At 49.8% G+C, this 24,481-nt stretch overlaps 3 protein-coding genes across 4 annotated transcripts in view; 2 read left to right on the top strand and 1 right to left on the bottom strand.

The window, feature by feature from the left end:
* The first annotated feature begins 1,180 nt into the window (after window positions 1–1,180).
* aprt (adenine phosphoribosyltransferase) lies at window positions 1,181–10,149 on the top strand. 2 transcript variants are annotated; one of them, XM_086163303.1, is made up of 6 exons: window positions 1,181–1,359; window positions 3,189–3,292; window positions 4,240–4,373; window positions 5,222–5,300; window positions 7,321–7,481; window positions 10,014–10,149. In XM_086163303.1, exons 1-6 carry the CDS (start codon window positions 1,271–1,273, stop codon window positions 10,032–10,034), a joined length of 588 nt encoding a protein of 195 aa, XP_086019429.1. In that variant the 5' UTR covers window positions 1,181–1,270; the 3' UTR covers window positions 10,035–10,149. The 2 variants fall into 2 exon arrangements, with proteins under 2 accessions (XP_086019429.1, XP_086019437.1); XM_086163311.1 differs by lacking the exons at window positions 7,321–7,481; window positions 10,014–10,149 and adding an exon at window positions 5,685–6,865.
* cdt1 (chromatin licensing and DNA replication factor 1) lies at window positions 8,411–13,182 on the bottom strand. The gene is made up of 10 exons (XM_086163290.1): window positions 12,021–13,182; window positions 11,441–11,596; window positions 11,157–11,371; window positions 10,878–11,072; window positions 10,559–10,704; window positions 10,294–10,394; window positions 10,024–10,212; window positions 9,761–9,895; window positions 9,474–9,675; window positions 8,411–9,299 (listed from the first exon to the last, which is right to left on the bottom strand). Exons 1-10 carry the CDS (start codon window positions 12,384–12,386, stop codon window positions 9,127–9,129), a joined length of 1,878 nt encoding a protein of 625 aa, XP_086019416.1. The 5' UTR covers window positions 12,387–13,182; the 3' UTR covers window positions 8,411–9,126.
* Window positions 13,183–16,118: 2,936 nt separating this feature from the next.
* piezo1 (piezo type mechanosensitive ion channel component 1 (Er blood group)) overlaps window positions 16,119–24,481 on the top strand; it is a 70,952-nt gene continuing 62,589 nt past the window's right edge. Inside the window, exon 1 of the mRNA XM_086163277.1 lies at window positions 16,119–16,462. Coding sequence (XP_086019403.1) covers window positions 16,399–16,462 — 64 coding nt within the window. The 5' untranslated portion in view covers window positions 16,119–16,398. The remainder of the gene's footprint in view (window positions 16,463–24,481) is intronic.

Below are 24,481 nucleotides of genomic sequence, written 5' to 3'. Positions count from 1 at the left end.
CATTGTAAAACACATTTGGAGAAATACATGTTTCTGCAGTAACCGAGGGGTTGACTGGCTGGGTTGACGTCATTGACTTCCAATAGAATTTTAAAAAATAAAAATGAAACCTCTTAATATTTGCATGCATTTTAAATTGTTAGAGGTACACAGTATGTGCATACGTAAGCTCAAATGCTTGGACAGGCGTTTCCCAACCACATCAGTGTGACGTGAGAGACCGTCGGGTGTGCCTGGGAAAAACACCCACTTTCACCTGATTGATCCAAAAATGATCGATTCAACACAAATAATGTGTCTTCATACGTCCATCTATGTGGACATCATGCAGTGACGGGCAGAACGTTCAAATGTTCTTCCGCTAGATGGCAACGGGTGGTGAATGAACCTGCTGCGGCAGGTAGATCCACCTGGTTGCTCGGGATGGAGCTATTTCCGCTCTGCTCCCTTTCTCCACAGCATACCTATGTGAGCTGGGCTTTTCACGCACAGCTGTAATAAAGACTAAAAAGATAGAGAGACTCGGGGCAGGTGAAGGAGATCTCGGTGTGTGTCTCTCCTCAGTTCCTGCAAGAACATCAGCTTTGTGTTCAACCAAACAAGGCCAGATTTCACAGTGAGTATGTAAAATGAGACTGCAGTTCCATTCTATGTCATGGATAACGTTTTGGACCTATTTATCTGGTGCTGCGCCGTGTTACTTCTTATGTCAACTTTGTGCCGCAGCTCCGCGGTCTGTTGTGCAGGTTTCAGAGAGAGGGATGATGAGGAAGCTCCTCAGCATCATGGACAACATCCATCACCCCCTGCATGCCACGTTGATGTCCTGTCGGAGCTCTTTCAGTCGTAGACTGATACCACCAAGGAGCTCCACTGACCGCCACAGGAGGTCTTTCCTACCTGAGGCTATCAGACTTTTTAATTCCTCTTCCCTCAGCCGCAGGGAATCTTCGTAGTTACTGCTAACAGTTAAGACAATTCATATTTCATTATATTTCTTATTCTTCCTCCTTTCTACAATTATCTATTACTGTTATGTTTTTTACTTGAAACTCTGGCACAACAATTTCCTTCGGGATTAATAAAGTTGTTCTCATCTCATCTCATCTTGCGGCTGCGCTTCCCCCTCAGGTCGCTAGGGGGCAGCAGTGAGTCCGTCGCCAGCGCGTCCACCGGAAGTCAGTGCGGCGAAGAAGAAAGCGGACGTGCTGCGCCCCGCGTGCCACCTGTCACCTGGGTTGTGCTGCGCGCGAGCTGTCAGACGTTAAAAATGGCGGGCGGCTCCGAGCCGAAGCTGGACCTGGTCCGAGGAAGCATCCGAGCCTTCCCGGACTTCCCCAAGGAAGGAATCCTCTTCAGGTAACAACAAACCGTGAGAAACAGGAAATGGCTGTCATGTCGTGTCATTATGCTTGTCTATATTTTCTAGCGTTCATTCCTCACCTTTGCTGCTTTGAATGGTGGTGGTCGTGATGTATGCTAACGCTCATTAGCTCTTATTAGCTCACGTTTCATGATGAGCGGTGCCGTCCGTCGATCTGATAAACAATCTGATAAATCCGCCCAAAGTCCCGCCCGTAGGTCATTAGAACTGAAGAAGCCTCTCGGATGAGGGGTGAAACATCTTCAGGTGAAGAAACTCAAGTCCAGTTGCCAAGACAAGAATGCTCCGTGACCCGGAGGACTGAGAGGCTCCGCAGACAATCCGATCGATCCGTGGAAGTTTATAGTTTGGGCAGAAAGAAATATATCTGAGTGAAGTTAAATCGGCATACTCCTCGATACTCACTTTCAATCGATGCTGTCCATTCCGACTGTTATGAATGCTTTTCTTTATCTTCATCTTTCTTGTTTCTTCTTTGTGCATGGTGACCACAAGTAAAATAGGGTTTTATTATGTTATTATTGTGACGAGTAGCACGCTGCCATACTGCATACGTGCAGATATGTTTATCCGGATTTTATATATCTCTTTTGCAATAGCTTGATTTGCACTTCGTGTTGCTATATTGTTTACCCTGTCGCACTGTCCAGTCGTCGTTCTCCTTCATGTGGATGGAACTGTAAACCTGGCCGAAGCTCCTTGTATGTGAGAACAGAACCTGGCCAATGAAGCTGATTGTGAGTCTCTAAGATCAACATCTTTATTTTCCATCCTTTGTGTGATAAGTCAGCGAAGTATCTTTACAAAGCATCTTTTTTTTTCTAAGTGTGATTTTTAACAGCTTTCACAGCTCTTGGGATTTTACATTACAATATCAACATATTTTAACGCACACTGGCAGTGTATTGCGTAAGACATTCATTCCAATGAAAACACTTCAAAGGGTTCAAAAATGACAACACCATTTTCAGTAATATCAGCATAACACAACTGTGCGGCTCTTCCTCTCGGTCTGCTGGTTTAATGTTTTTCTGATAATGACACTGATGGTAACAGTTGTAACAGTCAGGGCCTCATCTTCCATGTGACACCTCACTTGTTTGCAGCACTGAGTATCAGAGCACTAGCAATGGAAATGTCAACTTTATTATTTGATGCATGTAAATTCAACTTGTCTTATCCCTTGTCCCAGAGTTTCTCCTGCTTAATTTGATGTGCCACTTCACTGTGTATTTTATGTTTTGTTTATTTGCCTGCAGGCTCGGGTTGAAATGGTTTAATGTATATGTTAACAAGAAAATCTGCCAAAAAATGACATAAGATTGATTTCCACTCACATTCAAACCATGACAAAGGATGTTTTTTTTGAGGTCCATTTTCAAAATCTTTCGAAACACTTGCACTCGACTAACCGAAAAATGACACAGCAATTGATTGGAAACCAACTCAGAGCTGCTCCCTGATAGGACGGTGACCGACAGCTCTTCACTGAAAGACCCCGCCTGCTCCCGCTGCAAACCTCGCGTTTGGTGTGAGGCAGGGACTTTGACACGGAAGGAAAATCTAATGGGACATTGCTCCGGGTCCAGAGGGCCAGGCTGAGCGTCCGCAGCAATCACTGTGATCGATGCAAACTTCCTGCTCTCGCACACCTGAATTCATAGATTTCATGGAAGAGACAAGGACGGCAGGATGACCTCGTAAAGCCATGTTGACAGAGAGGGACTTCCGGTGACGGGATTGTCAATAGAAACATTGCAGATGCCATAAATAACATATTTGTTTCTGTGTGTGTTTGCTCCAGAGACATCTGCCCCATCCTGAAGGATCCCCCCGCTCTCACCGCCGTCATCGACCTGTTTGAGGAACACGTGAGGAAGAACCACCCGGACGTCCAGCTGGTTGTCGGTAAGAGAGCCACCCGGAGGACGCGTCAACGAGCGGCGCCACGCAGGCGTCCAGCTCGTACCCTCGGCGCTCAGCGGGTGTGAAACGTGATGACGAGGAACCGCATCGGAGTGCCAGTAGTTCAGCATAGAACAGGTTTGCCCAATACGGCCATCGCAATCGACCGGACAATTGCAAAGTGATGTTGGTGGATGGCAGGCCCATCCAAGTCCCTTATCCCTCCTCCTTACCGCACCCGCCAGTTGACTGAAACACATTGCCGTACAGTTTTATATTGCAGATTTTTTTCGCTATACCACAGGTTTTTGCGGCAAAAATGTAATGTGCGACCGGACGAGTTCAAGGATGCCAAGTTTTTGGCTCAAACTTTTCTTTTGTTTGAAAAGTTGCACCAAAAAAGCGCACAACAGCAGCAGCAGCTCAAATGAACCTCCGCTCCTCTAGTGTCAAGTCCGGTAACTACCGGAAATGTACGCCGCTGTGGTGTTCCATCAGGGTTCATGCCATTATGCAAGGTGCACAAAAAATATTGTGTTATGGAGACTCATTAGGCATATAAATAAATACAAGTTCGGCCTTTTTAGCGTAGGTAGGTTATTTTCACATATGAAAATTGGCTCACAAGGAGAAAGCGGTGGCGCGCCGCTGTCGTCAAGCATACTTCTGCTATTCAGCTCGTAGTCGTAGATGTCTCATTTCTCTTAATTGGAAGTGGCTTCTCCAATTCCAGGAAAACAACGGAGTCGTGACCAAACCGAAACCTCCCGAGCCAGAAGTCACGAGTCAGTCTCTCAAAATAATCCTGTCAGCAGGAGAGAAAGAAAACAAGCTGCTTCCTCATTGTCCTGCTGATGGATAAATCTGTTTTTGTCGCACCAGACTAGTAATCATAAGCCTTGGTTCTAGCTGTTGCAAATATCACTCAGCCCTCGACCCACTGTGCGCAGGTTTGGACGCCCGCGGCTTCCTGTTTGGGCCCCTGCTGGCCCAGCGCCTGGGCGTGGGCTTCGTCCTGATCAGGAAGAAGGGCAAACTGCCGGGACCCACGCTCTCTGCGGCCTACGACCTGGAGTATGGCAAGGTGTGAAGGGACTGTTCCCCACCGCCTGAACAAGTCAGCGCACATCCAATCCTAGTGTTTTTCAAAGCATGGAAACGTGTTGGATAAACAAACGTGATTCAACCCCCAGCACAACTCAAAGTACCTTCCAATTCCAGTGCTGAAATCCTCAGACGTCTCGTATAGGAGGAGGAGCATATTTTGTCCAAGAGTCCTAGCCTTTCTCTTCCCATTTATTTATGTGTATATTTTACTTATTTTGATGGTTTATGGGATTTTGCGTAGATGTAGGTCAAAGTTTTTTTCATTTAAACCATGGGGGCAGCACAGTGGTCCAGCTTTTAGCCTCACAGCAAGAAGGTCCCTGGTTGGATTCATCATCATAATTTCTGTCATGCAAGTAGTTTGTTATAAAGCAAAGTAGTATTGCTAAGTTCTGTATTTCTTCTTTGAAGCTACTGTAGGAAGATTGATGGCAGTCCCCACTGCGCCCCCCAGTGAGGACACAGATTTCTAACATGCATTTCGGTTTCGCTGCTGCTTGAACTTTTCTGCATGACTATAGATTTAAATATATTAATTATAATTATGTATTTTAAAAAATATTTTTTAAATCGTTTAAATATAACTATTATAAAAAAATGAGGAGAGGTTATCGTTTACTATATTCTGAGATGTTGTTTATTTGTTAGTTTATTCACTCTTACACCTTCCTCTATATGATCAGTTTTTTTTTTTTTATATTGATGATAAATACACAAACCCCCAAAGTTAACCGTCATTATTGTTTCTATTTAATCTGTCATATGGGGATCATGGCTCCTTGGTTCACCCTGGTCCTTCCTCAACCTGGTGTCCTGTGTCTGCAGGCAGAGATGGAGATCCAGCGGGACGCGGTGGCTCCGGGGCAGAAGTTGGTGATCCTGGACGACCTTTTGGCCACGGGAGGTGAGTCCGGTGACTCGTCACTGATCGGCGTTGATGTTTACGGCAGACACCACGGCACTTTATGGATATACAGAGCTTCATTTTTCCCGCCACAGCCAATCATCTGCCTTCGTCTGAACCACTCCTATGCATCCGTTTCACTCGCACCAACTAACTTGACGTCCTCTTTCCCTCCACCCATAAATCTCCTCTCTGGGCCTCTTGACCTCTTGCCTCAAAGTCCTTCCTTCTCCCATCCCTCATCCTCCTGGCCTTTGCAGTCACTAATTTCCCTCAGATGGCATCGCGGCGCAAGATGTGGTCCTTATTCAGGTTTCCGAGCTGTGTTGTGAGACAGAATGCTGCTGTTGCCGCAGCCAAATAATTCTGGCTTTCGTCCGGCAGGGACTCTGTCTGCAGCCTGTGAGCTTATGGAGAAGCTGCAAACAAACATCCTGAGCTGCTTGGTGGTCATCGAGCTCAAGGACCTGAACGGCGCCGACAGGCTCCGCCCGCACCGCGTGTTCTCCTTGGTGCAGTACTGACACTGCAGCCGACGCTCAACTCAGCGATACTGTGCCTGCCGCCAACCGCTCTTAGTAATATTTAGGAGGCTGCCACTTAGTCGCAGCTGAAAGTTGCAGCTCACTGTATATCTCAATCTGATTCTGATGATCTTCCTGAGAAACATTTGACATCTCACAGTTAACTGGTCACCATACTTCAATCCCCCGAGTCAGTGCAAACCCAACGGCTTTTTTGGTCAACTTATAAATCGACTAGTCCCGGGTCTGCAGCTAGCCTCATATTTTCTCACCTCATGTCAGGCATTTTCACTTTCCCTCCTCTGTCGCCATTTCACCAGCAGGAAGATGTTTTCAGCAGAAGACGCCATTTATTAACTTGTGACTCACACAGTGTTATCTTTTTTATGATCAGCCTTGTCAGACAGCCATATCGAAGAAAACTGTCATGTGATGCTGCTCATGATTTAGTCATTGTTATTTTTTTTAATTTGAATGTTTGATCCTGCTCTGAGCCACCGTCGTGGCTCAAGTAATTCCAAGATGACCAAAAGTTCAGCAAATTATTGCCTTCAGCTAGGAGTGGGTGTCTGCTCATGTCCTTTTTCTGGCGCCAGCTGTAGTAGTTGGACGTCACAGACATTAAAAATCATAAAACTGGTACGAAAGACAAAATATGCATGTGTTGTGCAACCTGAAAATAGTACGACGGCCAATAACGCTAATAGCTACTTGCAGACATTTGCACTAATAGCAAGTGCTAGTTGCGACCGTTAATATCAGATGGAGGTGATATGTAGAACATCAGCCACAGAGACAATGTCTTTCAGTTTGGAATGTTATTGCACAGCTTTAGAACCATTAAAAGGACATTGGATCACATTTGAAATGTTCCACGATTATGCATGTAATGCAGGGCGGAAAGACACCCTGACGAAACAATCACCTAATTAACCTGCATTTCGTCAGAGGATGATTTGTATCTTTTCCAGATAAACATTATAAGTGTTGAACTCCATGTCGTGCATCGCGTAAAATAATAAAGGACAGTTATTGTTGATATTTTGTAGAAAATGGTCACCTTGTTTGTGTCTGTTTTTTTTCCTTTTTCTTCCAGCTTTTAGTCATTTATGGATGTTCAGCTTGATATGAAAAATGAAAAAAAAAATATTTCTAAAACAGTAAAATACATGTAGTCATAAAATAGATAATTGGCAACAACAAAAAGTAACCCTTTTTGTAATCCATGACAAAATATAAATCCTGTGGGTAAATGGCCCTAGATCCAGCACACCTTTAAAATTGGACATTCATCATCTGTACTTTTTATCTTGCAGCCAGAGTTGCAGGGGGGGATTGAGCCTGTCCCAGCTTCCCCTGTGCTCGGGTTCACCCTGGACACACAGACACAGCCGTTCACACCTAATACACAACCGTTCACTCTCATTCACACCTCTCACATACACAACACTTTCCTCCTTCATTCACCCTCTCATTTAAACATCTCCACAACTTAGGGTCTCCAATGAACCTCCTGCTGTGTCTCTTGGACCGTGGGAGGAACCCCACGGAGCTGCAGAGAGAACCTGGTGACTCCGCCAAGGCCACCTGTTGGAAACCTACCAGGGACCTCCTTGCCATGAGGCGCCGACCGCTGCGCTACTCGCATCTGGAAGAGGTAATACATGCACTTCATTCAACCACCTGTGATATGTAAGGAAGAGCTGTAGCTGTTACTGCACAACTTCTCCAATGACAGGACCCCTATCATAAACACATACACACGTATGTATGTGTGTGTATATATATATGACTGGTACTATGTGATAGAAGACTATCGGCCAGAATAAAAGGAAAGGTGCACAAGACAGTGGTGAGACCAGCGATGATGTATGGACTAGAAACTGTTACAATGACCAAAAGACAGCAGGCAGAACTAGAGGTTGCAGAGATGAAGATGTTGAGGTTCTCTTTGGGAGTGACCAGGATGGATAGGCTCAGGAATGAGTCTATCAGAGGGACGGCACATGTTCGATGTTTCGGAGAGAAGGTCAGTGAAGCCAGACTGAGATGGTTGGGTCATGTACAGAGAAGAGATAGTGAATATATTGGTAGACGGATGCTGGAATTGGAGCTGCCAGGCAAGAGGTCTCGAGGAAGACCAAAGAGAAGATTTATGGACATAGTGAGAGAAGATATGAAGGTAGCTGGTGTGAGAGAGGAAGATACAGAGAATAGGGTTAGATGGAGAAAGTTGACTCGCTGTGGCGACCCCTAACGGGAAAAGCCAAAAGAAGAAGAAGAAGATATATATATATGACTGGTATTTCAATGTTACATTGTGTTACATTCTAGTCTTGGGGGGACTGTTTTATATCTGATACATTTCCCCAATTAACCTATTAAAATTAAAATATATTAGGTGTATTCCACTTCCACACGAGAGCCTTACATTTAAGATTCACCCCACATCAACAAGTTTAACTCAGATCTTAATGTGTAACGTGTAACATATCACCATATGAATTTTCTCAAAACTCCCAGACTATGTTTCACAAGTTGGGTCTTTTCCTCGTACTTCGAATTATTTAAAACATTCAACACAGCTTTTTTTGCTAAAATCTCAAATGTAGTAATTTATTACAAAACCCTGAGATGTGACTAAAAAACGGTTAAGAGATTCACAAAGTGTTTCGAAGGCCAGAAGCCCCTTGATAACATAACAGAAAATCTTTTCTTAAACAGGAAAAATATAATCGTTGTCATAGAAGAAAAGGGCGAGGCCTCTTTCGCCCCGACTTCCGTTTAGTTGCAAATGCCACCCTCTAGCGGGCATTATGACGAATGCAGGATCATTACCACCTTGTTTTGTTTCACTGCATGATAAAAAAGGCAGTTTTTAGTTTCAGTGTGTCCAGAAACCTCATGATATAACTATAATTCAACCATGAATTTAATGTACGTCCAGGCACTTTGCTGCTGCGGTTTATTTCTTAATTGCTGCAAACAACTGGAGGTGGGGATACGAGAGAGGCAAACCCTAATTTTTCACCATGATCAAACTCCTAACACTCTGTTCTTCCAGCTCATTTTTAAAAATGGTGCGGATGCAAAAGATCCCTGTGGTGACAAGTTTTTCATAGTTTTAAAAAAAGAACAAGAAAAAAAAATGTTCTGCTAAAAACAAGAAAAAGGAAGGAACCACAGCCAGGTCTCTTCAGTCCCCCTTCAGGAGGTGGTCCTAGAACAGTCTCATCCGGTCCTTATGCAAAATGTCTCATTCCTAGTAGACGGCAACTACCTGTCCCGGGGTGGAGGGTAAGTCACTGTCCGCTCAGGCGCTCCTCCTCCCTCACCCTGCTGCTAAGCTGCTCCAGAACCAGGCTGAGCTCCACCGCCTTGTTTAGTTTCAAGTAGAAGTCCTTCCTGACAGGATGGATGGTGAGCCAGCCTGGGGCCACCTCCGCCAGCAGCCGAACGTGCTTCTCCATCTCGCCTGGTTTAGGTTTTAAAAAAAACAACAGACATTAGAGGTCTGAATCTTTGCCCTTGTAGAATTTCTAGCAAAAAGGGCTTTATTTCCTATCTTTTCCTCAAATAACTGTAATTTACACAAGACTGGCTCTCGGGTGGCATCGGACAGTGTTTTAATGTGACGCTGAACACCGACCTGCGCTGAGAGCGGACCGGTAACTGGACACCATCCTGTTGCACGCCACCTCTATGGTCAGCGCCGGCTTCTTCTCGGCGACAAAGACGCTGCGGAGGATGCGCGCCAGCTCACCAAGTCGCTGCAGCATGGCCAGGCGCTCCTCCTGGGAGGCGTTCCGGGTCATGGCCACCTGGATCTTCTGCGCTTCCTTTGCGCGGATCTAGGAAAACAATGGGGGTCGGTCAGTCATCGGGGATACCAATGCAGGAGGTCAATAAGAAGCGGGTACGGGGACGGGGACGCACCCGCTCCAGCAGGGACTGCGACACCCCCTTCAGGGCGGAGGGGACGGCGGCCGCCGGAGGTGCTTGCGTGGTCATCGGCTTAGTCTCTTTACTTTCCTCGCTTTTCGCCGCCAGAGTAACCAGAGCCTTTTCCATCTGCACAGATGTTAACATCGATTTACAAGTTAAACTTGCCATTGGTCTAAACGCAGGTGTGTTTTATGTGACGTGCTTATCATTTTTGTTTAAACTCCAGTGTTTTCCTTCCCCGCAGAGCTCCTCACCCTTGGCGTGATGATGGAGCGGGCCTTGTCCAGCACCTCCTGCGCCGTGGCCAGCCTGTCGGTGGAGGGGGGTCGCGGCAGCTCGCCGCTGGCCACCGCCGGCACCGTATCCACGTTGAAGCGGGGGTGCCAGCGCGTCAGCTTGTCCTCCGGCACCGAGACGGGGGGGACGAGGGATGAGAGGAAGGCCTTCGGGGAAGGAGAGAAGAGTTAGCGGAACGCCTCGACACTTGAAAACCCCAAGGTGGGCTGAGCGGCGCCGCTGCTCACCTTGTGATGCTGCTTGACCAAGGTGACCAGTTTCAGGTGGAACGTGTGTCTTCTCTCCAGGAGGCGAGAGGCCGACAGGAGAGGGCGAGTTTCATTACATTCTGAGACAACAGAAGACACGAGTCAATGTGGAAACGCACGGTGAGAACAATTACATGGAGAGTGCACCACTTGTAAAATAAAATATCTTGTATGTATCTTGCATGGACGGCAGTCATTTTGTGTGAAGGCAAAGTGAACTTGTTTCGAAAGGCATTTTCCTCACCGGAGTGGATGAGCGGCTCCACCGTGAGCTGGTAGCTTCCCTTTCTGTTGCAGCCACTGAAGCTCGGCACGTTCTTCTCCTGCCTGAAGGCGTAGGCCTCGGGGTACACCGTCTTCACCTGACCAACGTGCTGTTCCTCAAACCGCCTGTGGAGAACACATCAGAGGAGACTCAGACAACATCAGTGTTGATTGGACCGCCATCTTGGCCCCATCTTCATCTTCCTCGGTGTACCGGCCGCCCCCTCCCAGATCTTCCCCGACGCGCCGCTGAAAAAATGACTAATAATCTTGTTTCCCGTTCAGCTTCCTCCACCTACTTGTGCATCATGTCCTGGACGCCCTGTTTGATCTTGGCGAAGGTGGCCGTCTCACTGCGGTTGTGCAGCATGGCGACCACCGTGTCCATGCTGCGGAACATCTCGGCCAGCAGCTTGTAGTGGTACGGCAGGCTGAGGCCCGGCGGCACGTCCTGAGCGAGGGTGTGGTACCGCTGGTACGCCGGCAGCTCCGCGCTGAGACACGGGAAAAGTTGCTTTTAGCGTAACTGAACTACAGCCGAGTAGTGGTTCGGCTCGTGCGGGGAAACCCGCTCTCACCTCTCCTGGGCCGGGGGTTCGGCCCGCCGGCAGTCCTCCTCCGTTCTCCTCTGAGCCCGGGCTGCCAGCTCCTTGGCCCGGGCCAAGGAGGACTTGAGGCCCGCGGCGTCCGGGGAGGAGCAAGACGAGGGAGGCGCGCTGGTCTTTTCCTCCGCGAGCTTCTTGATCCTCTGCAGACGCAACTTCAGGGCCGAGATGTCCTCCTTACCCCGAGTCTGCGGGGAGACGCGTTGAGTTGTGGCAAAGAGACAAAACGAAGGCCGCGGCTCGACAGAGTTCAGTACCTGGCCGCTGTGTTCCGCCTCAGCCGGGACGCTCGGACCAGACTCACTTTTACCGATAGTGGTGGCGGTTTGAGGAACTCGGGCGGCCCCGGGCGCCGAGGCCTCGGGGGTGAGGGGCAGCTCGGCCACATCGCAGCACCGGGACGCGTTGGCAGTCTGGAAACAAGGCGGTTCGGATTTGGTCAAAGGAAAGTTAATGACTCGGTTTGGAAGTGCAGAGCAGGGTCAGATGTGTGAAATAATCTCAGTTTTATATAGTCACGTGAAAAAAGCTTTGGAGACCCCCAGACACACTGGAATAGATAGTTGTTTTTGTTTTGTTTTCAAATACATGCATATGTCTTGTTTCTTCCTAATTGACTGAAAGAACTTTTAAAATACAAATCAGAGTAAACTAGACTGCAGAAAACGAGATCTTCTAGTTGTGTAAACAAAGGAGCCGGACACCCCTGCACGTCCGATTTCAAAAATGTCCACAAATAAACGGTCTCGTTTGTAAATCGAGTTTCTTATTAGATTATGTTTTTTTTTTGTTGTTGTTCAGCTTAAAATGTAGACAGAGTGTTCGGGCGGAACCGACCTGTGGCTGCGGGAGCACCAGCTTCTTCCGGGCGGTCCTCCGCGCCGGCCGCCCCGGGGCTCCGGCGTCGGGCTTCGGCTTCTTCTTGGCCGTGCTGTGTTCGGCGGTGGCGGAGAACACCGCGGCGTCTGCGCAGGTCCGCTTCGGGGTGGCGGGGCTGAGGGGGGCGGCTTTGGCGTCGCTCAACCCCGCGGCCTCGTCGACCACCCGGAGGAACTCCTGGTGGACGGCCGAGCCGAGCCCGGCGTCTTTCGGCCCGGTAAAGCCGAGGCCGGCGTCCTTCGGCCCGGCCGGGCGGCTCTTCGAGGAGCCGCGGCCGGCTCTCTTCCGCTGGGCGAAGAAGTCGGTGACCCGAGGCTGAGACATGGCGGTGGCGGGCGGAAGTTTGGCGCTCAACAAAACACGGCTCCGGCGGAAGAAGAACTCCGAGTTTGAAGCGGAATCGCGGGAGGCCGCGCCTCTTCCGCTTGCGTCACAGTCACGTGAGCTGGCAGCCCAGAGTCGCTCCCGGCTTCCCGTGGAAGTCACGGACACGCAACGTGGAGCCGTGGAAGCGGCCACGCAGGACCCGCAGCGGAGGACTGATCTGCTAGCAGAAAAGACGTTTCACAAACGAGCACGACGCTCATTCAATCCGACATGAAGAAACACGTGGAAGAGTATGTGGTGAATTAGAATTGTAAATACATCTATATTTCCTAATGTTTACTACATCCACAGCCAACACAACAATGCAGCAAAACAATGCAGCTGAACTAGACGGTAGCACCGCCCACAAATACTGAACTGTAAAATACACTAAAACTGTAGTGCACTATATGGGTTGGTCTGGTTTCCTTCAATTAGTGGAACCACATCAATGTGTTGCATTTTCTTAAAAATGAGAAAATGGAAAAATTACATGAGACTCACACATCATTACGAAATATTTGAAAGAAAAGGAAGCAACTTTGATTTTTTTGATAACTTTCATTTCAGCACAAACCCTCAAAATTCTCGGTTAATGATGTCATTAATTTGTGTTCTGACTCATCGATAATGATTACATCAAAGGTGACGTGTTGTGTTTGCCTGTGGGACAGCATCAGGAGCCTGGCCGAGGAAACAAATGCCTCGTTTCATTCCCTCCACAGAATCACTGCGGATTTCATCATCGGGGAGAAAATTGGGATAAACGGATGGATCTTTGCCTGTGTGACGGTAAATAATATGTTCTTGTCATAAACATAAATATAGTCTCTACAGAACACGAGATGCGCTCTTCTTTGATTTTATTTTCTACTTGAGGACTCTTAGGTAAGTCTGTCCACTGAAGCCAGTCGTAGCCGCACCGTTCTTTATTTCCTTTAAAGGAAAAAGCAGAGGGAGAGTCGAACGGACGAGGGGTGAAACTGACCAAAGGTACTGATTAAACACATTCCTCAATCCAGTGTGTGTGTGTGTGTCTTAGTGTGCGTGTTTCTGAGAATGTCCTCAAAGATATTTATACATAATATCATGCAGATGTTTAAAATGAATAGATAAATGTGCTCCTCCATGAATCCAGGTATGTGGATCCATCTGATTGCTCGTGCACACATGCAGTTCATACCTCTGCGTCCTCAGACCTCCACCGCTGCGCCTCCTCTTGGTTTCCCTTCCTCGGCCCTGACCTTCTTCCTGCCGCCCCGAGGGTCTGATCGGCTCCCGGTTCAGACCACCGGGGATCAGCCGTCACTGATTGATTGAGCCGTCAGCCGATGATGGAATTGATGAGATTAGCGACGCGTTGCTCAGCCCGGTTGGTTTCGGGCGGGGCGCGTCGCTTCGTCAGGGTGATGGACGGACCCTCCGAGGACACTGCATTCAAATAAAGGTCTCCTGCATCCAAACTATTTACATACTTATGTCTATATCAGACGCTCCCGACGCAAAGAGAGATTCTGACGATTCTTGATTATTAGAAGATATTGCTTTGGTCTTTAAATCATTTTCAGACACTTTATTGCTTTAGCTGTCTATTTGAGTTTAGATCGTGTCATGTCTGCGAACCTTTGGACAGAAATGCACAAAGAAGATGCAATGCGACGGCCGATGCGAATCCCCAGCGACATTCATCGGTTGATTCATTATCTACCAGTCGTCCTGCACTCCCAACGTGCAAACTCCACTAACTGCCGCAATCAATACATTCATCGATTGATAAAAGCAAGACATTTCCTTGAAGCATGTTCATGAAAGAACCTAAAACTTGACAGAATGTCGGGGAAAAAAGGCAAATAAAGAACTAAAAGAGGTTCAAGATTTTTTTTTTTGTCTTTCCTCCGGGTTCCCCGCTTTCCTCCCACGGTCCAAACACATGCGGCAGGTTCATCGGAAGAAAATTGGGAAAACTTGCCTTGAATAAGTGAGTGAGTGAATGTCGTCCGTCCTTGAATGTGAGCCTGCCACCGGAGGCCAGTCCAGGGTGAGCCCGCCACAGCCGGGATGGACTCCGAGGTCCCTCGCGACCCCGACGGCGGGATCGACGGCACAAGACGGATGGATTTTTATCCTCATGTATGTTGCAAGGATGTGGCGGTTCGGAAAAACGCAATGACATTCTTTCTTTGTTCATTCCCCGACTTCGGCGGAGAGCGATGAAGACGATAACTCAGGACAATGCGAGACAACGGGAGACGACTGGCAGGACGTACTTTGAACGGCACAGGCAGTAAGCAAATTACTCCACAGTGATATTTCAGTAAGTCATAAATACTACCTAAGAAGAAAATACTAACAGGGAGCCTTTCAGTGTGCAGTGTGCACGTTCGCTTTCCTCCCGCAGTCCAAAAACATCCAAAAGGTTCGTCGGAAAATAATTGGGGAAAATTGAATGGGTGAGTGAATGGTTGTTTGTTGGTCGAGGGAGAGAAAGAGTGGATGAATAAATGGAGGGGGAGTAAAGAGGCCCTCGTGCACCGCGAGCAGTCAGTTGGCGTTGGGGGTCTTTAGGAGTCTGACGGCCTGTGGGGAAAAACCTGTTTGCAAGGCTCTTTGTTCTGGCTTTCAGACTCCTGTAAATAACACAGAACATGTAATGTGGCGGCGCAGTGGCCAGCAGCGGTCAGCAGCCCTGCCTCCTGCGGAGCCTCGCTTGCATCCCCACACGGGCCTTTCTGTGTGCAGTTAGCGTGCTCTCCCCGTGTCTGGTGGGTTCCCTCCGGCTTCTCCGCTTTCCTCCCGCCGTTCCAAACTGGGATACATTCGAAAAGTTCCCCAGCGGCGTGAACGAGGGTTTGTGCACCAGGATGAACCCCGTGTCTCGCCCACCTGGGACGGCCCCGGCCTCGCCCAGACCCTCCCTGTACGATAAGCGGGAGATGGTGAATGAACATTGTCATGAATCAACCTAAAACGTGACTAAAAAAAGTTGTAAAATAGCACCAGCCCCCCCCCCCGCCAGCTAGATGAATTCATTACTTGATTACTTCCTGACCCCAGAGTCCTCCGCGGAGAGCCGCCTCCGCCGCCGAGGACCACGACCACCCTCGACATGCACCGTCCACATCCTGCCCTCCGGCCGGAGACACGGGACTGAGAGACGTAGAACGACGCGGCCGAAGGACTCGTTCTACTCGACGGCCGTCAGCTGACGCTGCTTCTTCTTGTTCTGCACTTTTAAACGCAGCGCTGCACACACACACACACACACACATGGCCATGTAGACACACTCTGCTCTCAAGGTTTTACCTGCACTGCCGGCACTTTTATGATGATGCTCACACGACCTATTTATTGCCAGTACGTATCCAAATGCACCGCGGACAGCGAAGCAAGAGTTTAATTGTGCAGGGAATCACGTCTGCACACCGTGCATGTGACCAGAAACACTTGGAGTGATAGACGTTCCCTCGAATAGTTGTCATGAAAATAAAAAACAGCTTTAGACGGAATCTCAGAAAACAGAGGTGCCCAAATGACCTCCTTGGCTGATTGTGAAGTGTGTGTGTGTGTGTGTGTGTGTGTGTGTGTGTGAGGTTCCGTTCCCGCCCGCTGGAGGCCGCCCGACCCGCCGCTGCCGCCGAGCAACAGGTGGGGCGACGGAGCCTTCAGACCTCAGACGTCCGCGGCGGCGGCGGCGGCGGAAAGAGCCGATCGCGTCCCGAGGCGGCGTCGCTCCCGTTCGGCACCGAGTCCCGGAGCGGCGGGCAGCGCTTCCTCCGCGAACCCCCCCTCGGCGCGGCCGTGAATCACTTTTTCCATCCGCAGCAGTGTGACTTCAGCGGGGCCCCGTGGAAGGAACACTAGCGGCTCCTCCGTGGGGAGGGTCGCCCGGACACGGAGCTCCGCGGGCCCGCTGACATGGAGCTGAAGGCTCGCCCGTAGATCACGGATCGATCGGAGGATTAATCGATCATGGATCTCCAGGTGATCGTGTGGCTCCTGTACTGCTTCCTGCTGCCCGCAGCGCTGCTCGCAGGTAACCGGCTCCCGGAGGACACACACACACACACACACACACTTTCTTTATTCCTCGTTTTCAGCCCCAGACTAGAAGTCAAGGCGCGGTTCCTTCTCGAAACCACGTGGAGGTTTCCGTTTAAGGACAACACACACACACACACATAATTAGGGCTGAAAGTGTGTTCGTGTCAAACTTTTTTTGTACTTTTGTTGTTCTTTTTTTTGTCATTGTCTTGACTTGTGCGTGTGTGCGTGACACTCGGTGCGTGACCCGGTGCCGGCCGGATGTCCCGCCGCGGCGGAGTTTATTAACTGGATCGGCCCTTTTTCATTCAGACTCTGGATGGAGAAGTGAAGTCCGGTGTGTGTGTGTGTGTGTGTGTGTGTGTGTGTGTGTGTGTGTGTGTGTGTGTGTGTGTGAGAGCGCGTGTGTGTGAGAGCGCGTGTGTGTGAGAGCGCGTGTGTGTGTGTGTGTGTGTGTGTGTGTGAGAGCGCGTGTGTGCGCGTGTTTTTGGGAGTTTCCTGCAAGTGCGTCAGGAACCACAGCGCTTCTGCGCATTCCGATGGCGCCGGGCAGCGAACTGCTCATGTATGCTTTCTCATAAGGCTCAACTCTGATCCACTGTGACACACACACACACACACACACACACACACACACGGCTGAAACATGGAGAGATCTAAAGTTCCCCGTTAGTCATCTGAAAGGTGACTCAACAAGTACTGTTGTTAATATTTAGTGCGTGTTTGTGAATGAGAGGGTGAATGGTTGTGTGTGTGTCTTTATTTTGTGTAACTGAACACAGTGAATGCATGCATGCGTCTCCATGAGGTGTGAATGAGTGAGTCCTTGGTCTCCTGTGTGAATGAGAGGGCGAACGGTCGTGTGTCTGCACGAGGCCCGTGACGGCCCGCCGGCCGGTCCGGGTCGAACCTCCGGCCCGGTGACGGCTGAGCGAGGCTCCGCGGCGCCGTGACCCTGAGACCTGGGATGAGTGAATGAATACACATGGGAAGAATGGAAGTGTCATGAGTGGGACCCGAAGACGTGGAGACGCGGCGGCGTTGACTCGACCTCGTCCTCGACACCCGTCCCGGGTTGGACGGCGGCTCCTCTGAGGGTCTCGGGTCGTGAATGCAGCTCCTCTCCAGAGCAGACGGGACGTTTATGCTGCAGCTGCCGCAACAGCGGCAAGATCTTGCAAAGCCATTTCAATATTTGCGGTTTTCGAGAGCCTCCATATTTTTTGCATGTTTTAGAGAGCAAGACGGATGTGTGCGTGCGTGCGTGTGCGTGTGTGTGTGTGTGTGTGTTTTCCTCTTTACTATTGAAACCATTTTAATGGGTTCAAGGAAGTGAAACCCAGAGCTGGTAGAAGCTGAGGTGCCTCCATCACAGACTGGACCGGACGCGGGCAGCGAGGCGACGGGCGCCTTCTAAACCGCGGTTTGCAGAAAGTGTGTGTGTGAGCGAGCGGCGGCTCACCTGGAAGTCTGCTTCAGGGAAAACCACCAGGTTCGATTCATCGCTCGTATTCTAAAGAGAAAGTGAGAAACGGCAGTGTCTTGAATGTCCCGTAATCCCGTTGAAACCCCTTCGCCTCTCTGTGCCAGCGAGCCTTTTCATCATGGCTGGGAGGTCATTCTGACGCAAGTGTTTTGTGTTCCTTCGTTCCTTCACGTACCTCTTGTCCAGCATTCAGGGTCACACATAGAGATACCGTGTCCTCCACAGGTGGTGTAGATCCAAACGACCGCTCACCCTGTCGGTGGAGGTTCTCAGTCATCCAGGTCACGGAGAATTCTTGTCGAAATCTTCTCGCGTTGACAACCGGACTGGAATTTCTTCACTCGACGAGAGGCGAAGAAGCCTCTCGGATGACGGGTGAAACATCTTCAAGTGAAGATGTTCAAGTCCAGCATCCAGTAGAAGATCTGGACAAGCGTTCGCTCTGTCATTCACACGTCACACATAAACATACATGCATTCACCCTCTCATCAGCACATCACATAGAGATGAACCCTCATTCGCTTGTCTGAAGGAGACACTCGAGCATTCACACGTCATTTGGACGCGCGACAAGTCGTCCAACAATTCACCCTTTCATTCGCTGGGCAAACGGGTCACCGGTGAACCTCCTGCGTGTTTGGATTAGGAACCCTGCGCAGACATGGGGAGAGCATGGAGACTCCGCTCAGAAAGCGGAAGTGCTAAGCGCTGCGCCGCCGTGCCTCCCCAGACCTGGTTTGTGGACATTTTCGATTTAGCCGTTGCCTTTAGAAGCCCCATCAAGAGTTCTTGTGGTTGGAACGCAGGCCAGGGGTCCAAAAAGTGAAGGATATCCAGCAGAGTCGGGGTCTTTGGCCCACTTTTAGGTATTAAAGACGGCCTGTCTCAAGGAATGTGTGCGCGAGTGCACGAGGATCCCAGGGCAGGTAAACCACTTCACGGACCAGCGAGAAATACCCAGAGTGTGTGTGGGCTTCAGGGCAGGGAGTCGGAGGAGGAGATCGGGGAGTTATTCCGGGATCGGGACCCGATCATTAGTGGCGGAGGGGAGGTGAGTCGACTCGTCTCCAGAGATCGCGAGCTCTTCCTGTTTTACCGGCGACCTCGTGTGGGACGACAACGCAGTCGTCAGCATATTTGATTTGTTCGGTCGTCATGGAAACCCCGACGTTGCGTGTGCGCATGCAAGTGTCAGACGCAGAGACCGTCTTGCCGACCGCTTTCTCAACAAAGAACTCGTGTATCAAAATCCCCACGCCCTCCGCCGAGCGGCTACCGGGATTTTTTTTTCTCGCTCATTTAGCAAATCCTGATATTTGCGCGGGTCAAAGACCCTCCCGAAGCCGAAACCCCAAGAATTCCTCCTTTGGTGACATTTGGAGTAAACCACGGAAATCTGTGTCCATCTGTGTCCGATGACATTTGGACTCAATTTGGACTTATTTCTGTGACGTAGAGCCGCAAATGGGACGCGGTCGGACCCGCTGGAATGGAGATTTTAGTCGACCACTTCGTTGGGCTCATTTCCAAAGACAGCCCGCTTGACAGCGTAAACAGTTTACCTTCCATGCTCCAATACGCTGTTAGCTCGACAACTTCTGCACCCAAACCCTTGGTCTGAATACAATGAAGCGCAAACCAACCGGAGGCCCAGATGTTTGCCAAGGGTTATGGAACACACGCCGAAGCTTCCGATGAACCTTCAGCGCAGGAGTGAACCTGAAGTTGGAGCTCCTAACCCATAAATCAGTAGCATCGCACCGTCTCATGGATCCGGCTGGTGAAGAGATACTTGTCTGGACGTCCGCTGGCCTCCAAGGGTGCAAGCCTTTTGCGGCGCCATGGTTAGCGCTCCTGGCGCACACCAAGAAGGTCCTCCTTTCCCTCAGGGGCCTTTCTGTGTGGAGCCACCGTGTTCTTCCCTCGTCTGCATGGGTTCCCCACGGGTTCTCCGGTTCGCGTGTGAAGCCTCGAGCCCCTGGCGTCCCCATCTACGGGACTGGCCGAATAAATGAATGTTAAGTTAATTTCATTGGCGTCCGGCTCCAGGTGAGCTGCGCTCCTCGATCCTTTGAAATCCAGCCAGCAGTTTGTCAGGAAAACAACAAATGTTTCATCAGTGACAGAAGGGTTACGTACTCTTGCAATCATTATTTTAGGAATTCTATTTTCTAACGCTTAAAAGTCAGGATTACTGTTCTGTTACTGACAGGCTATACTCTCCCGCCCGACATGTGGTCTCATGAATCCACGCCGGTGGATTCATTTGTATGCTAGATATCCAATACGTAGCTTAGCATTTTCCTGAACACTTTGTATGCGTTAGATATTGGACATTATTGCCTCTGTGTTTACTTATTAGTGATGGAAGGCTCCAAACTGTGGTACCTGCAGATCTTAGTATATCAGTATCTGTTCCGTGTGTGTGTGTGTGTGTTGGGTGCTTGTGGCCAAGACTCCAATCCTTATGGATTATGTGGTACATGACACTAAAAGTACTCGGATTTTAACATGAGCTTGCTGCAAATAACCCTTTGTGGTGAAAAGTGTGTGTGTGTGTGTGTGTGTGTGTGTGTGTGTGTGTGTGTGTGTGTGTGTGTGGGTGAGGGTGAGTGAGTGAGTGAGAGAGAGAACAAGTGTAAATTAGAATTGTCCGTTTGGCCCTTTTCTTTCCACAAAAACAGGAAAAGTTGCCAACGTGGTCTCACTCACCCCAAATCTCTCTCTCTCACACACACACACACACACACACACACACACACACACACACACACACACACACACAGTGTTCCAGCAATGGAAAAAGTGGAGTTGGACAGTCCCGTGGCCACAGGAAGCTGCAGACCTGTTGGTTTTTCCGAGCTGCGAGGTGAGGACTGAGCCGAGTGGACGCGGCTCCTCCGACAGCTGCGCCGGCTCCGAGCCGCCTCCCCGTCTTTGCATCCCGATGTTCCGTCCTCTCGGATCGGGTCGGGTCGGGTTCCCCGCGGCCCCGCCTGAGCTCACAATGAATGCCGACGTGGCCGGCCGTCCGTCCTCACGTGCACACGCTTGTCCCTTTTCTTGCGGCGACACACATCCTTGTTCTATTGTCTGACCAAAAGGAAACTAATAAAATGGTTTAAACCAAAATGAACCGCCCTCCCGCCCACAGATTTAATTTGGTTTCTGGCTAAACAACACTTGATGGCAGCTTTTGAAAGAGCCTTTTTTTCCACTGGCTGCAACACAGGGCTGCAGTAAGAAGGGACGTGAGGGAGAAGAAGACGAGAGCAGAGGTCGCGTTCACCAGCCGGAGATTTGGCTTGAGACGTGGCGCTTCAGTGCGCCTGAAATGTTTTAAATCTTATCATCTCATGACTTCATTTGTCAAATGCTTCATTCCTGATTCCCCGGCTTGAGGTTTTCCCACATTGCTGACGCATCCACGCGACTTCCTGTGCAGGCTTGACCGCTTTAGAAGAATCAGGCTCCTGTACGCTGGCTGACGATAGCTGACGATAGCTGACGATAGCGGGGCCACCCCAAATGTAGAAGAAGGTTTTTAAAGGCGGCAGGAATCCGTGCCGGCTGAGAGGGTCGCGTACCAGCGACCGGCGTCTCACAGTTCGACCGGGATGCGTTTAAGGACCCCTTTTGTATTGTTTTGGTCGGAACGGCCAAGACAATGGCCGTGGAACTGAATGACGCCAGAGAACGGAAGGGTTTTTGGCACAAGTTGTTTGGAGGTGAAGCAGCCCGGAGAATGAATGAACCACATGTGCATTTTCTAGCATTTTGGCTGATTTTCAAAGGAAGTGGGACAGAAAAATACAGTGTTTGCATCCGAATATTGGTGTGACCTCATTGTCGTCATCAACATCGTAACCATCAACATCGATGTCTTTTGCTGGATTGTGAGGTGTTAAAAATGGCACTATTTCCTACTTTATATCCAAACTTTTTGCTTAATAAGGCGTCTGTCGGTGAGACGCCGACGTTTGGATGGTGATATGAAAAAGTGAAGACGGCTCCCGGGATCACATCTGATCGGTGTCTTCTGACCGTCTCGCTCAGGCAAGACTCTGTGCTCTGATTGGACAGCTGGGATCAGAACACACACTGACTCACACTGTAGATGAGGTGTAAACACATTTGTGTACATCGCATTCCATCGCACCGTTTAACAGGTGGTTGATGCACCGGTATGTGTGTGTGTGTGTGTGTGTGTGTGTGTGGGAGCGTGTGTTTACTTTAGCAGGCGTCAGCCTGTTGACCAGGAAAGGTGTTGGGTTGTGTGTCTCAGCATCCGTCCAATGCAAACAGACTACGCACGCCATTGTGGCAACCCGCCGGTGCGTCGCGATGCGTTTACGTGCCTGGCAACAAGCGGGAAGAAACACAAGCCGGAGTGGCTCATTCATCCAGCGGCGCTTGTGTTCTTCATTCAGAGAGAATTTATAGTTCAACTGAACCGTGTGTGTCTTCTATTATAATTACCAACTGTTATGCAGAAAGCAATATCTTGGATTGGTTTACTTTCAGATTGTCAGTGGTGTGTCTGTGTGTATTCGTGTGTGTGTGTGTGTCGGTGTCTGCGTGTGTGTGTGTGTGTGTGTGTGTGGGGGGGGGGGGGGTTAAGGCCATATCTGCTGCCCTTTCATGAATATCAGCACACAAACACATCTACGACGGTTGGCGTGGACGTCAGTTACTGTCCCACACATGTGATTATGAGATTTCTGCCAATGGAAGAAAATAAGGTCTCACACTCGTCGCTTATTTCTGTTTCCTCGGCGGTTTGGAGGACAAACCCGCTCCGCTGCAGCCGCATCGTGTTACGCAGCATTGCAGAGTGACGTAAACACACGGTTGCGTGTCATTTTCGCATCACGGTGTACAAAGGTTATATAAATTCACGCATTTAAAAATCAGATAGCAGGCTCGGACGCGTGTCGATTTTCCACGTCGTCAGTGTCTGCGAGTGTTTCGAGCCGCCCGGAAAAATCTCTGTTTGTGATCAACTGGATGAAACTCCGGCAAATTCCCCCTCATAATCAGCGTGAAGTTCATGCAAGAGGAAGAAAAAAAAGGAGCGAGAAACAAAAAGTCAAAACAACAGCGGAGTAAAGGGAACGCTCTGGAGGAGCCTCCTCCGGATCGGCAGGCGAGCTGGAAAAGCAGATAGCGAGCGGGAAACCACCTGAAGATCCGTCGGAAAAGCCTGACTAGAAACCGATGAGACGGTCGAATGGCGGGCAGTTTTTAGCACGAGCGCCATGAAAACAGGGACTATTTGACTGATCAGGGTGGGGGGTTCTGGAGCCCTGGACGGGTACGAGCTCGCAACCCTTCACCCTCCCACTCGCAGGCCCGGCACATTTACTGCGAGACGGCGCTCAGGAAGGTCCCGTGCGGAGATGGAACCGGGAACGTCCCCTGGCCACGAGCATGTGCTGGTAGCACACGATAGTTTATCTGCTTTATAGCGTCGCTTCGATGCTCCTCATGACGGGACCTGCACACCCTGAACATTGATCTGCTCTAAAACTTGTTATGGTGTTCCATAACCCCCCCCCACACACACACACACACACACACACATCTGTGTGCATGTCTCAGCAGCTCTGTGTGTGTGTGTGTGTGTCAGTAGGTGCGTAGGTTGGGTGTGGTGTGTGTGGAAAGGGGTGGGGAAGGGGGTAAAAATACCAGCGTGATGTGGGAGTGTGTTATGTTTACAGAGGTGGGGTGACTGTGTGTGTGTGTGTGTGTGTGTGTGTGTGTTACTTCTTGTAAGTTGCTTTGGATAAAGGCGTTTGCCAAATGACTTTAATGTAATGTGTGTATGTGTGTGTGTGTGTGTGTGTGTGTGTGTGTGTGTGTGCATTTGTGTGTGTGTGTGTTACTTCTTGTAAGTTGCTTTGGATAAAAGCGTTTGCCAAATGACTCTGTAATGTAGTGTGTGTGTGTGTGTGTGTGTGTGTGTGTGTGTGTGTGTGTGTGTGTGTGTGTGTGTGTGTGTGTGTGTGTGTGTGTTGGGGGGGTGTCCCAGTTCCTTTTGACCTGGTCCGGTGCTCTGGAAAGTTTTCAGTATCTCTGGAAGGGTTGGTACAGAGAGAGGAGAAGAGGAGAAGAAGAGGAGAAGAAGAGGAGAAGAAGATGGCCAGTTATTCATCAGCTTCTGGTGTTCAGAACGTTGCTCTTCAGCCCAGCTGGTCTCCAGAACTGACCTTCGGCCCGGTTCTTCAGCCGGCGCCCGAAGGAGTGAACGCTGAAACAAACGGTTGTGGTGAACATCGTCGTGAACGATATCCGTGTTCACGATGGCGGGCCGAGCCAGATGTGGCCGAGGCGGGAGGTCTGGAGAACGTCTGGCAGACATTACTGAGATCAGCTGGGCGATAGAGGTGGCGAGGGGTGAGGGGGGTCAGTGTTGCGTGATCGTCCCCGCCGACCCGAGGCGCCGCCCCCGATCGTCGGTGCCTGGATCCCCGCCGGGCCCGTCGATCCAAATATCTTCCGTATGAGCTTTTCAAATCCGGAAT

This window comes from Fistularia commersonii, chromosome 2, assembly GCF_037954325.1.
Source record: "Fistularia commersonii isolate RoL2024-O1a breed Wild chromosome 2, RoL_Fcom_v1.0, whole genome shotgun sequence".
Classification (NCBI taxonomy): Eukaryota; Metazoa; Chordata; class Actinopteri; order Syngnathiformes; family Fistulariidae; genus Fistularia; species Fistularia commersonii.
This window is presented reverse-complemented; position numbering and strand designations above follow the sequence as displayed.